Source organism: Pinus tabuliformis, chromosome 9, assembly GCF_031772625.1.
Source record: "Pinus tabuliformis cultivar Carrire ecotype Pingquan chromosome 9, CPIR1, whole genome shotgun sequence".
Classification (NCBI taxonomy): domain Eukaryota; kingdom Viridiplantae; phylum Streptophyta; class Pinopsida; order Pinales; family Pinaceae; genus Pinus; species Pinus tabuliformis.
In genome coordinates this window covers 275579110-275592388 of record NC_142307.1, presented here as the reverse complement: position 1 = coordinate 275592388, position 13279 = coordinate 275579110, and the positions used below count along the sequence as shown (strand labels likewise).

Below are 13279 nucleotides of genomic sequence, written 5' to 3'. Positions count from 1 at the left end.
GTGATGGCCTCATAAAGATTTCAAATGATAGTGAAGAAAGGCCTATTATTATGAAAGATTGTTCATTGAATAAATTAGTTGAGATCAATTCAGGTTTGAGGGACAATACAAATGATTGGGATGATTGGGTTAGAGACCTTGTGGTAAGGATGGAATAGATTAAGCTTCATTAAACCGCCAAGCATACAAGGAGGAGATTTCATATATAATTTTATAAAAATAAAATCCAAATCAAAGAGTTTATCTAATATACCAGTTACAACTCAACTCGATGATTTGTTATAATGTTTACTCCCATAAATCATATTGAAAATTGAAATGTTCTCACCATGAAGCTACGATCATATTTTGAAAAATATATACTTGATTACTGAAGCGTATTCATCATGTATAATTCTGGTCTAATCATTTAAAATTATGTCTCAGTTTGTTTGGAGCAAGTCATGCCCACAGATCATTGAATGGCAGCAAAGGATGTCTAACATCACATTGCTTTTCACCTCCATTATTGAGAATATTGAGAATAGCTTGAAATGTAAGCAGTGTAACCGTGCATTAACCAGCTAAGGATATGTGAGTGTGTGATGAATAGAGAAAGAATACAGTTGGTGGCATGAGTAAGTAGGCCAATCAGGCTTTCTGCTTTTAGGAGAAATTAGTTGGAGATTGAGACAATCTAACTGCCACCTTCCCTCTCTTTAAAGTAATACAGTAGTGTATCGAATCCTGAAAAGCAATCAAGCTGACAGGACTAGGACTTAGCACGTAAATTGCAGTGCAAATCTGAGGAAAGCAATTATTAGGAAGTCAAGATGCCTAAGACCCATTCAGGAAATCAATGTGCTTTTGTCTTCTTCAATTCTGCTGTACAATCTCAGTAAATACATTCAAAGATGCTAAAGCAAAAGCCTGCAACAATTTAGAAGCTTTCTTCAAGTTGTCAACATTACGCCGCCCCAATCTAATTTTCATTAACTCTGCAAATACAACGGTCAGGAGCCTTTGTTCATCCTTCAATGGGAGTCCCTGATCTGTGGTGAATGTAGCCTGGTTCGAGGGCGTTATAAAAATTATTTTACAACTAGTCTCGGACCAGGCTTCATTCCCCTCAATCAGAGTCTAATCCTGCAGGGACTATCTATTGCCTTTGGCTTTTCCAAAACAATTATTAGGATTCTAAGCTTTGATTTTATTTTGCAGGACCCAGGAGAAGCACTGCCTGTGTTGGATTCACAATCTACCCAGATAAAAGAAACAACAGCCAACCCAATTGCCTTGGTAAGATCTTAAATCCAGGATTGTCCATCTGATTTAGTTGATTTTTTTAGTTGTCCATCTGATTTAGTTGACTTTTTTTAGTTTTCTTATATATAATACATTATAACACAGCCCTCCTATAGCCCAACCCAGTTTTCTTGCTAAGATTTTAAACTCCATGACAATTATGTGATTTAGTTCAAATTTTTTTTTTCCAATTTACTTACAAACATTTGAACCTCAAATCTCATAGCTAATTTGCATAATACATTATAACACAGCCATTGCCAATTGAGTCACTCATCTCTGCTTTATCTTTCAAAATAATATAGGGTTTTCAGGTATCTGAATTCTACCTGACATATAATCCATCAAATTTTTGAAGTAAGTACAGCTATGTTATCCAAAATTTGCAGTATTATTTGTGTTACCTCCAATTGAATCCTTAATTTTCCGAAGTGTTGTTTACGCTTTACGCGATTTTGCGGATACGGATTATACTAAACGATTAATGCAGATGCAAAATGAAATTCTGATGTATTGTGCTGGATCAAGTGATACTGTATTCGGTAGAAAACGATGTTTCAGTCATAGTTTATCACAGATGGTGACGGCTTAATTTTTTTTTGTTTCCAACCCTTCAAATTTTTTTTCAGCTCTCTTCATTAGCCCTTAATTACAGAACGTCAATATTGCTGCTTTATGTGGCAATAATAGTTCCTAGGGCTCTCAGTTGCTGGCTAGTTGTGCTATTTTAATTTTGAGTTGTATGTCTATACGTAATCCATTTAAAGGTATACCTAATGTAAACCAAACAAAGATTCAGTCAAGGTGCATGTCCAATTCCTGATGCTTGCTGAATCTGTTAACCTAGAAAACACACGACCATTTCAGGATTGGAAAGTATTGAGACCATTTCAGGATTGGAAAATATTGATTTCAATAGATTCAATGCACGAATATATCGATTCAATACCCAGTTGAAAAACAGAATGTTGGCAATGGAATGAAATATGCTGATTTAATAAAAAATTAAATTGGTGCACAAAATATTTTGTTTCTGAGAGGAGAAGTTCTAACAAATATATCTATTAAAATTTAAGGTGTAACTGCAGATCTTTCTATCCTTAAGGACTTGCTTATAGTATCCTCTTAAATTCAACATATTTTCAAACCATCCCAATAATCACTGAGTATTTCATGGTAGAGTTCTTATGCATTCAAAACTGAAAAATGATAATATGCTCTCTCCCACAGAACTATTCCTGCTAGTTACTAACAAGAGAGAGAAAAAAATAATAAAATGACAGAACATGGGAGTCACACAAATTCGCAATTGTACAGTCAAAAATGTTTTGTGCCTCTTTCCCTTATTTTACTTTCATTCTAAAATTTATGTAGGAGTTACATGAAAGAAGAACATTTTTTGTTGTGGTGTGCCAAAAGTATTCCTTGACATGTATGCAAATTCTTTTGTTTATCCAAATTTTCCTGAGGCAATGCCTGGTTCAATATCTTCCACCATTTTTATTAAGGCAGATATCTTGCAGCTGTTTAATCACATGCAGTATCATCGATCATGATGTCTTCCACCATTTTTTTTATTTAATAAGGCAGATATATTGCAGTTGTCTTTACCCAGTCGCAATATAAGATATATATATATATATTTATTTATTTTTGTGTTTCTACACTAACTCTATTAACAATTACATAATAGCAATTTGTCAAATTAAGGTGTGGTCACTCTAATATTAATATTTTGTGCATCTCTTTTCAATTATTCAAAATTTTAACTTTTACTAAAACGAAACTTTTACTGCTTTATGGAACAAAACTCTCTAAATCCAACTACACGCAGGGTGATTAAACAACCCAATATATTTATCTTATTTAAAATGTCAATGATAAGCAAAATTTAATATAAAAAATCATATTAAAACAATTTAAAAAGAAATTTATATATATGCACATGATAAGCAAAAATAAATATAAAACTTCAAAATATATATATATATATATATAAAACACCATTAAATCTATTAAAAAAAATTACTGCATAAATTGCACTGTCGAATTTAGACCCTACAAATTACCTTCCTTTTTTTCATCCTTAGAAACATCAGTTCGTAGAAAATTATTTGACTATATATCTGTACTTAAATCCGCACATTTCCATATAACAACTGTAGATCATCATCGATGTCAGAATCCTAATTTTTCTGTACTCAAGTCCTAACTTTTCCAAATGGACACTATCGATCATCATCGATGTCAGAGTCCTAGTTTTCCTGTACTCAAGTTCTCACTTTTCCAAATGAAAACTATAGATCATCATTGATATCACAGTACCTAAATTTCTAACCTACATACAGAACTTACTTTTGCAAGCTGTAAAGGGATGTCCCATTTACACTCAACAACTAGGTATTGTATTTTTCCAATTTGTATTTTCCAATTGAACCAATTACATATTGTATTTTCCTTATGGATTGTACAATAATCCCACGGTATAAGCTTCACTTGTCACCTGTCAGCCTTACTTTACGTTTAAACTGTGCTCATCCCCGGCTTACCTTGAAAGACAAATTTCCAACTCGAATCATCACCACAATACCAATAGACATACCCTGTTTTCTTTCGGTATTATTCGTGGAAGATCACCATCTTCCATGTTGTCATCGATCACCATGATTGTCAAGTTTGTTACCCTTTACTTACCTTTAATGGGTTTAACAATGAAATTTCTATCAACATTTCCACTAAAAAATTGTCTATTAACATTTCCACTAATGCTAACTTGAGAAGAACTCAACGGTTTTCTGAAGAGGTTGTATAATATGGACCTTTTTTACAAAACCGCTACCAAATATTGTTTGAGTTATTCCGTTGAAGTTATTTCAAATTAGTTGGGTGGAAATGGTCGTTATTTTCTTTAGTAAAGTTTAGTTTCTATCAACATAGATTTATAGTCATAGATTTTCACTTTAATTGTTATTTGTTTGCTTCAGAGTGGCACATATTATTGTTCAATATTTATTTATTAATATAACAAAACATTTATTTTTAATTTATTAGTGGATAATAAGTATATTGGAGGGAACATTGTGTTTGAGCCCTAGAAAATGGAGTTGGAAAATATATTTGATAGAGCTGAACCAAAATGAGGACAGTTTGCATGTGCCAAGATTTGTGTCGAAGTCAATCTGGAAAAGGGGTTGCCTCCAGAAATCTTATGGGAGGGTGGAAGCATTTTTAGATTCTAGATTATGAACAACTTCCCTTCAAATGCAGGGTCTGTCATGAGTAGAGTATTTGAACACAGTGGACTAAATTTCGTGAAGGAAATCAATCTATGCAAACATAACAGAACCCTAGTGTTCCATCCTCTTCTATGAAGCCATTTGGGGCTCTTCAGCCCCCAAAAGCCTCTCAGTTGGAAGTCTGTGATAACTTGGCAGAGAATTCAAAGGAGATCATTGCAGATGACCCTCTCGAAGAAGGAGAAATAAATGTGGTGAACAAGGAGATAAACCCACAAGTGAACCAACCCCAACAACTTCAAAGTATTCCAAATGTGGATGGGGACCATCTTTTCCAGTTGGCTCAACCTTCATCCCTGACAAAAGAACTGCGAGAGCCCAGGAAGGTCCAAGGAATATAATAACTAGGAACATGTCACAGGCACAAGGAGGCAGTGAGGAAATCAAAAGTCAAGAAATTGGGAACAATGTTAAGAAGAAAGAGGCCAGTGAGATCGAAGTTGAACAAAACAAGAATTTGGGGAACCAATTGTAGATCCCATATCTGTTAAAATACTTCTGGCTCAAAGATGTAGTAGGAACATCCGAGGGCGGTCCGAAATCCGTTTCCATCCCCACTCGATGAAGTTAACCTCATGGAACATAAGGGGTTTGGGAGGACCCTCTAAATCCCTCTTAGTAAAAGATCTGATCAAGCAGGAACAACCAACAATTATTCTTCTGCACGAAATAAAAATGGAATAAGATGAACTAATGAAGGCATCTAAATCTTTTTGGAAGGACAATGAAGGTGTAGGACAACTTTCAAGGGGAGCCTCAGTTGGATTGGGTATTTTTTGGTGCAATGGACAATTCGTCTTGCTCCATAGTTCGAAAACCCCAAATTGGATAGCAGTGGAAATAGAAACAAAAGTTTCAAAGGAGAGGTTCAAAGTAATAAATTTCTACATGCCCTTTGCATATGTGGAAAAGGTAGACTTATGGGACAAACTCATGTCTCTCAAAAATAATAACTGGAACCAAAAGGGTGTTCTTTGTGGAGACTTCATTACCACATAGTTTTCCTCTAAGCACAACAGTGAGAACATCATTCACATCCTGTTTAGGGAGAACATGGAGGATATTATTACAAAGTGGGATATGTTGGATGTTAAGCCTCAAAAAGGAAAGCTCACCTTGTCAAATAGAAGAGTTGGATATGGACATATTGATGTAAGGATATATTAGTTCCTCATACATAAATCATGGATACTTCAAGGGTTGGATCCCTACTCTTCCATTTTGGCCCTGGGAGAGTCGGATCATCGACCAATTTTGTTGGTTCTCGAGGAAAAGGAGGATTTAGGGCCAATTCCCTTTCTTTATAACCTTGGTTGGTTGTCAGAGGCAAGGGTCAGTGAGCTGATGACTTAAGCAAGGCAAGCATAATATTTCAAATTTCGGGCCTTCATATGCAATCTAAAATAAATTTGATTAAGAAATCATTAAGGAAATGGGCAAAAGAGGAGTATGTCCCACCCATGAAGAGAATAGAGGAATTGATCAAAGATTTGGAGCACCATAGTGGTATAATGGAGAATGACACAATGGAGGATTGGCACATCTAAAGGCAAAGTGTCTCAACACACAAATATTTTAGGAAAATAGGAAGGAGGAGGAGTTATGGAGGCTCAAATCCAGAAACATATGTTTAAAAGTAGGGCAGGAAGAATACCTCGTTCTTCCATAAACATACCAAAGCAAGAGAGCTTCGAAACATGGTGTGGGAAATCACTCCAAAAGGTAAGCCTCCAATCACCAAATTTTTTGAAATAAAAGAGGAAGTTTTATCCACTTTCGATCCTTGTACACAGTGGAAGGGAATTTGAACAATAAGAAGACTGAGGAATTATTGGACCCCTTTCCCTCAAAGATCTCAAAAGACAAGAATCAGTTTCTAATGTAAGAGATCAAGGAAGATGGTGTAATAGAAGTAATTTGGCCCTTGGATCCTGGCAAGGCCCTAGGATTAGATGGATTTCCCATTAGCTTCTATCATTCATTTTGGTCCCTGATCAAGAAAGATATGGTTAGAATTGTCAGCTGGACTAGAGTGAAAGGAAAAGTTGGAAGAGGGACAATTCATCCTTTTTAGCATTGATATTGAAGGAGTCTAATGCAACATTCTTTAATAGGTTTCACCCTATTTCATTGTGTAACGCCTCCAATAAAATCTTGACCAAAATTATCATGGGAAGGTTAAATCGAATCTTGTAGAGGCGGATGTCAAAAAACCAAGGTGGGTTTCTCAAGAACAGGTACATTCTAGACAACGTCATCCTAGTTCAGGAGGCAACCCACTTTTAGCCAATAAAGTGAGGAGCTGAGATTTGTTATAAAGTTGAATATGGTGAATGTGTTTGATCACGTAAGAAGTTCCTTTCTTTTATGTATTATGGAAATCTTGATTTCAATAAGGATTTTTTCAATTGGGTAAATGATTGTATTGACCTTCCCTAGATCACTCCTTTGATCAATGACATACCAACCCCTTTTTTAAGCATCTAGGGGCCTTCAGTAGGGTTTTCCACTCTCACTATTTCTTTACATTCTAGTCATTGAAACTCTGTGTAGAAATCTCAAAAAATCTTGGGGATCCGATGCCTTACTAGGTATTTCCATTGCCCGAAATGTCAAAGTTGTTAACCACTTGAAATTCATCGATGATACCATTCTTGATCGGGATTGGGTCATTATATTATTTTTCATCCTTCTTGATGCATTTGGAGTGGAAAAGTGGAGGAATCAGCTCACAGGACTATTTTTACCAACGGAAACCAATTTCACAAAATGGGGTCTAAAACCTTTCGGGAGCATTTTGAGGCATCAAATGATGTTTTTTGGGGGTAAAACTTTGCCGCTATAGCAAAGAATTATTTCATGATATTCTACACATAGAGATATTTCCAACAGTGTAAGAAGCACGTCAATCAAAGTTTGTATGCAAAAGTTATGCCACTAAGGATTTGACATTCCTGTTTTCACACCTATAGTTCGGGAGGATGTCGTGTTAGCCCCCATTATTCATGGAAAATGGGCTATCCATGTGATTCTGATGTAAAATACTTTAGAAGAGTATATTGTAACTCTAGTTAAGACTTAATGTAGTCAACTTTAACCACTAGTAGGTTATTGAGTTGTGTTATAACTAGACCACGAGGAGGAAGAGACATTCCATTCTTTCAAGAGATTTTTTTTCCATAGTTGAGAAAAGATAGCCAAAAGATGTAGGAGGTAGAGCACACACAGAGGATTTGTGCACTATAGCATCCCATGGGCCACACACATTGCTTCTTTGTAGTTGCAGCCATATTTCCAGACAGAGAAAGAGAGCAAAACGACCTCACCTTCTAGTTGGGTTTTCTCCCGAAAGGGTTTCCGAGAGAGAATATCTTGTGTCATGTGTGTCTGTGTGTGTTCTTATTTTAATGTTCTCTATTTCTTTTCATAATTTCCATTCACATTCATGCACGAATTACAATTAAAACTGCATATCTTAAAGTTCAATAAAATTGTAATAGTGTAGAATCACATATTTTTAATATAATATTATCAGATCTGTTGTGACAAACTATTCATTGGAATATCCATGGCAGTTTACAAATCATTTAGTATACGATCAGTTTCTTTGGGTATTTTTGGATATTTTCAGGGGATCTAGGTCGGCGGGGTTGAAAATCGTAAAGCCCTAATCAGCTAACAAATCAGTAAATGAACCTTGTGATCCTACATAGGTGAGGTTTTCATGGCTCAAACAATAAGTCACAGATATAAACCGCAATGTAAACCTCATCATGGTGGCCCTAAGAAATAATATGGGGATATTTGGAGAAGATTGGGTTTCGAATGCAGAGGACAAATCAGAAGGGGGTTCGGGAGATCAGGAAGACATAGAGAACCAGCTGAAGGAAGAACCCAAAAAATATCAACCCTGTTCGAGTGTTGTGAATAAATCCCTCTTCAAAATGGAAGCAAAATTCGATATCAAGTTGTACCACAACAAGATCGATGCTTTGAAGTTGAACCATTGGTTGCAATGACTCGAAGTTTATTTCAACATCCATCAGATCGAGGAAGAGTAAAATATCTCATTCACGCAAATGAAATTAGAGGGTCATGCACTGACTTAGTGGGAGAGCCACACGAAAACCATGAGATTGGAGGGAGAACCTCAAGTGACTAAGTGGGAGGATTTCAAAACCGTCATTAAGTTACAATTTTATCCCATTGGGTATATGGATGACCAATGGATCTAGTGGCATTACTTCAGGCAAAAGTCAAGCCAAAGCATGCAAGAGTACGCTACGAAATTCAGGAAGATGGCTACAATGTTGGGTATCTCTCTGAAGAAGTCAGATGTACTCCTCAAATATTTGGGGGTCCGAACTACCATCTACATGAGCAAGTGATGTTTTTCAAGCCCAAATCAGTGGAGGAGGCTTCAGTACAGGCACAATACATGGAAAACTTAGCCCTGAAAGAGTGCAATCAAGTGGATCAAAGCAAAAGGAGGAACATCAAGCTTCTAAAGAAGGGAAGAAGAAGAAAAAGGGGGGAATGCTAAAAAACAACAGCTATAATAAACCAGTGCAAAGATCCTAGCAACCACTGCAACATTGATTTCCATAAAAACGAGAAGTGTTGGAAGTTGCATCTAGAGCTAAACCTAAAGAACAAGAAGAAATATAATTCATGGCTACAGATTCAAGTAACCAAGTTGAGAGCAGCTCGGACATGGATGAGAAGATCATTTTCACATAGTGTAGAATGAGGTGAATCTGAATAGCCTTTAGCAAAAGGAAGAAAAAGAATTGACCAAACTCTTCCATATAAAGATACAAGTCAAGAAGATAAAGATTGATGCTATATTTGACTCAGGATCATAGGAGAATATCATTGCAACAAAGTTGGTCAAGAAGTTGGGGATGGAAGTTCATGATCATCCAAACCCATATCCACTAGGATCAGTGAATCAAGATGCAGAGCTTATGGTAAAAAAACAATGTAAAATTAGATTTGATATCAATATTGATTTGATTGATGAAGTAGATTTGGATGTAGTTCCACTTGATGTATGTGGGGTCATTTTTTGGATTCCATACATGTAAATGCGAGATGCAATATTCATGAGGAGAGCTAATAAGTATTGGCTCATCAAGGATGAAAAATCATTCATCACCAATGCACACAAAGGCAAGTCGAAAATTTCATTGGTAAGTGCCAACCAAGCTAAGAAATTGATCAACTCCAGTAGGAAGTATGTTTTATTGTTTTTAAGAGCAAGTCAATCTAAAGAGAAGTCAATAAGAGGAAAGGCATCACTAGAGGGGTCTACAAAGAAACATAAACAACAATGTGAGGAGTTGTTACAAGCATACAAGTATATATTCCGAGAGCCTAAAGGGTTACCACCTAAGAGAGAAGTGGAGCATGAGATCCAGGTATTTCCAGACTCCCCTTTGCCAAATATTGGGCTATATAAGTAGTCTTTTATAGAAGCAAGTTAGGTGAAGAAACTGTTGCAATAGATGCTATAACAAGGTGTCATTTGATCGAGTACATCACCATGTGGGTAACCCATCATTGTATCGAAGAAGGATGGGACTTGGCCGATGTGTGTAGATTACAAGGTGTTGAACAAAATCACACTCAAGAATAGATACCCCCTGCCCAGGATAGAAAATCTACTAGATCAGTTGCAGCAAGAAAAGTACTTCACCAAGTGGGACTTGAAGTCTGGTTATCACCAGGTTCGAGTCAAAGAAGAAGATACGTGGAAGATCACCTTCAAAACCATGAACGGTTTGTATGAGTGGTTAGTTATGCCATTTGGCCTATGTAATGCACCAACTACATTTATGAGATTAATGAATGATGTACTGCGCCCTTTTATAGATTCATTTTTATTGTCTGTTTGAATGATATATTGGTATATAGTGCTACCTGGGAGGAGGATATGTCATATTTGATAGAGGTGCTGGAAACAATGAAGATGCACCAGCTACTAGAAAATATCAAGAAGTGCAACTTTGCACAACAATCTTTGGGGTATCTGGGGTATGTGATCGGTGGAGAAGAAATGAAGAGGTGCCTACTAAGGTTTCTCACGTCAGGAGTTTCGTTGGGGCAGCACAGTACCTCATGAATTTCATAGCCTCATTTTCAGCTGTAGCAGCACCACTCCACGCAACAACAACAAGTGGCCAGAGTTTCCAGCGGAGAAAAGGTCAGCAAAGGGCTTTAGAAGAGCTAAATAAGAATATAATCCAAGCACCAATTCTAACATTACCAAACTTGCAACGACCTTTTGAAGTGGAGACGGATGTGAGTGAGTATGTTATGGGAGTTTTCTTGATGCATGGAGGAAGGCCTACAAGATACCATTCTAAAGTATTCATGGCGCAATCCTTACCAACCCCACCTATTATAAGGAGCTTTATGCCATGGTGCAAGTTGTGAAGAAGTGGAAGCACTATTTGATGGGAAAGGAGACAATAATCCACATAGATCACCAGTTGTTACAGTAGTTGCAGGCCCAAAGTAAGCTACAACAGAACACACATTACAAGTGGATGGGGTTTTTACAACAGTTTCATTTGGAGATCAAGTAAAAGAATGGAAGCACATACAAGTTGAATGGAATGCTTTAAAGGCCACCCAAATCAAAGATCACATTTTTGGGAACTATTATGCACATGGAGCCATTCACCCATGATACATACAGAGAGACATATTCAAAAGATGAGGACTTCAAAGAGGTGTATCAATAGTTGCAGAGTCAGAGTCATGTGCACGATGGCAATAACACAGTTGATTACCATCTCTATGAAGGGTTACTCTATATTCTGGATAGGCTATGTGTTCCTAAAGGTGAGTTATTGCAGTTTGTCAAAGAGGCTCACATTTCCAAGGTTGCAAGGCACTTTGGTGTAGGGAAGACCATGGCTAACTTGTAGAGGTGTGTGTATTGGTCCAAGATGCAAGAGCAGGTAGCTATGTTCATAAGAGGATGCATGATTTGTTGTACTAGAAAGCCTAGCAATAGGAAACTAGGTCTATATCATCCCTTACTTGTACCTACTCATGCTTGGGAAAGAATTTCCATGGACTTTATGGGAGGTTATTGATAACGAGGAAGGGACATGACTATATGTTTGTGGTAGTTGACAGATTCAACAATATGCGTGTTATGTTGCCGTGTAAAAAGACCATAAGTAGGAAAGAAGCATCAAACTTGTTCTTTGGACAAGGAGCATAATTTTAGACAGGGATACAAGGTTTCTTAGTGCATTATGGACTACATTGTGGGGGAATATGGACACAAAGTTGAAGAGATCTATATCATTCCATCCATAGACAGATAGATAGAAAGAAGTGGTCAATAGGAATTTGGTGCATCTTATCAGGGGATACAACCAGAAGCATATGAAGACCTAGGATGAAAACCTGGTATATATACAACATTCTTACAATAGAGAAGTCCACACTTCTATAGGAAAGTCCCCATTTGAGACTTGTTTTGGATATTTTCAACCTTCACCTTTGGATATTGCATATGGAAAACAAGGAGGAGTGAGGGAATATCTTACAGGAAATGCTTTAAGGGATGAAAAAATTATAGAGAAGATCATACATATCCATCTATAGGTACAAGAAACACTTCAGAAGTCACAAGAGAAATATAACACCAAGCATGATCAACATAGAACAAAGAATTCATTGAAGGTGAGAGACAGAGTATGGTTACAACTGAACAAGGAGAGGCTACAGGGACTTGGTAAGAAAATCAAGGCTATGAGGTATGGTCCATTTGAGATACTGGAAAAGGTGGGTGATAGTGCCTATCGACTCATTTTACCACCATATATGCACATTTACTCAATTGTGAATGTAGATAATCTAAAACTCTATGAGCCTTCCATGGTAGATCAGGAAGAGGAACATGTACTACATTCTATGGAAGATTTGGCACAAAATGCTCAGGCAGAGTTGAAAGAAGATACATTTTTTCAAAAGAGGTCCATAACTACAAGATATGGGTAGCATGACCTTTGGAATATTGGATTGAAGGGAAAACTTCCAGGCAAAGCTAAATGGTACACCAAAGAGAAGGTGGAGAAAACAATTCCCTCACCTCATTCAGTAGAATATTTTGGGGACCAAAATCCTCCAAAAATGTGAAGGTTTGATCTGTATTGGATTATTGTATTTTCTTTCATCCATCTCGATGCATTTCGAGTGGAAAAAGTGGAGGAATCAACTCATGGGACCATTTTTACCAGTGGGACCCAGTTTGGAAAAATGAGGTCTAAAACCTTTTGGGAGTGTTTTGAGGCATCAAACGATGTTTTTGGGGGGTAAAACTTTTCCTCTTTAGCATAAAAAAATTGCACGTTATTTCTACACACCAATATTCTTCCAAAAGCACAAAAATCATGTCAATTAGAGTATGTATCCAAAAGTTATGCCACTTAGAAGTTTACCTTCTTGCTTTCACACCTATAGTTCGGGACAATGTTACCTCCCCCCCTATTATTCATGGAAAATGGGCTAACCGCGTGATTATGATGTAAAAGACTCTAGAAGAGATTGTATTGTAACTCTACTTAAGAGGTGATGTAATCAACATAAACCACTAGTAGGCTATTCAACTATGTCATAATCGTGCCACTAGGAAGAAGAGGCATTCCATTATTTCCAGAGCCTTTTGTTCCATAATT

General features: G+C 36.8%; 1 protein-coding gene across 1 annotated transcript in view; it reads left to right on the top strand.

Moving 5' to 3' along the window:
- The first annotated feature begins 799 nt into the window (after positions 1–799).
- Positions 800–13279, top strand: part of LOC149148242 (uncharacterized) — a 64069-nt gene continuing 51589 nt past the window's right edge. Inside the window, exons 1-2 of the mRNA XM_089438859.1 lie at positions 800–991; positions 1201–1278. Coding sequence (XP_089294985.1) covers positions 839–991; positions 1201–1278 — 231 coding nt within the window. The 5' untranslated portion in view covers positions 800–838. The remainder of the gene's footprint in view (positions 992–1200; positions 1279–13279) is intronic.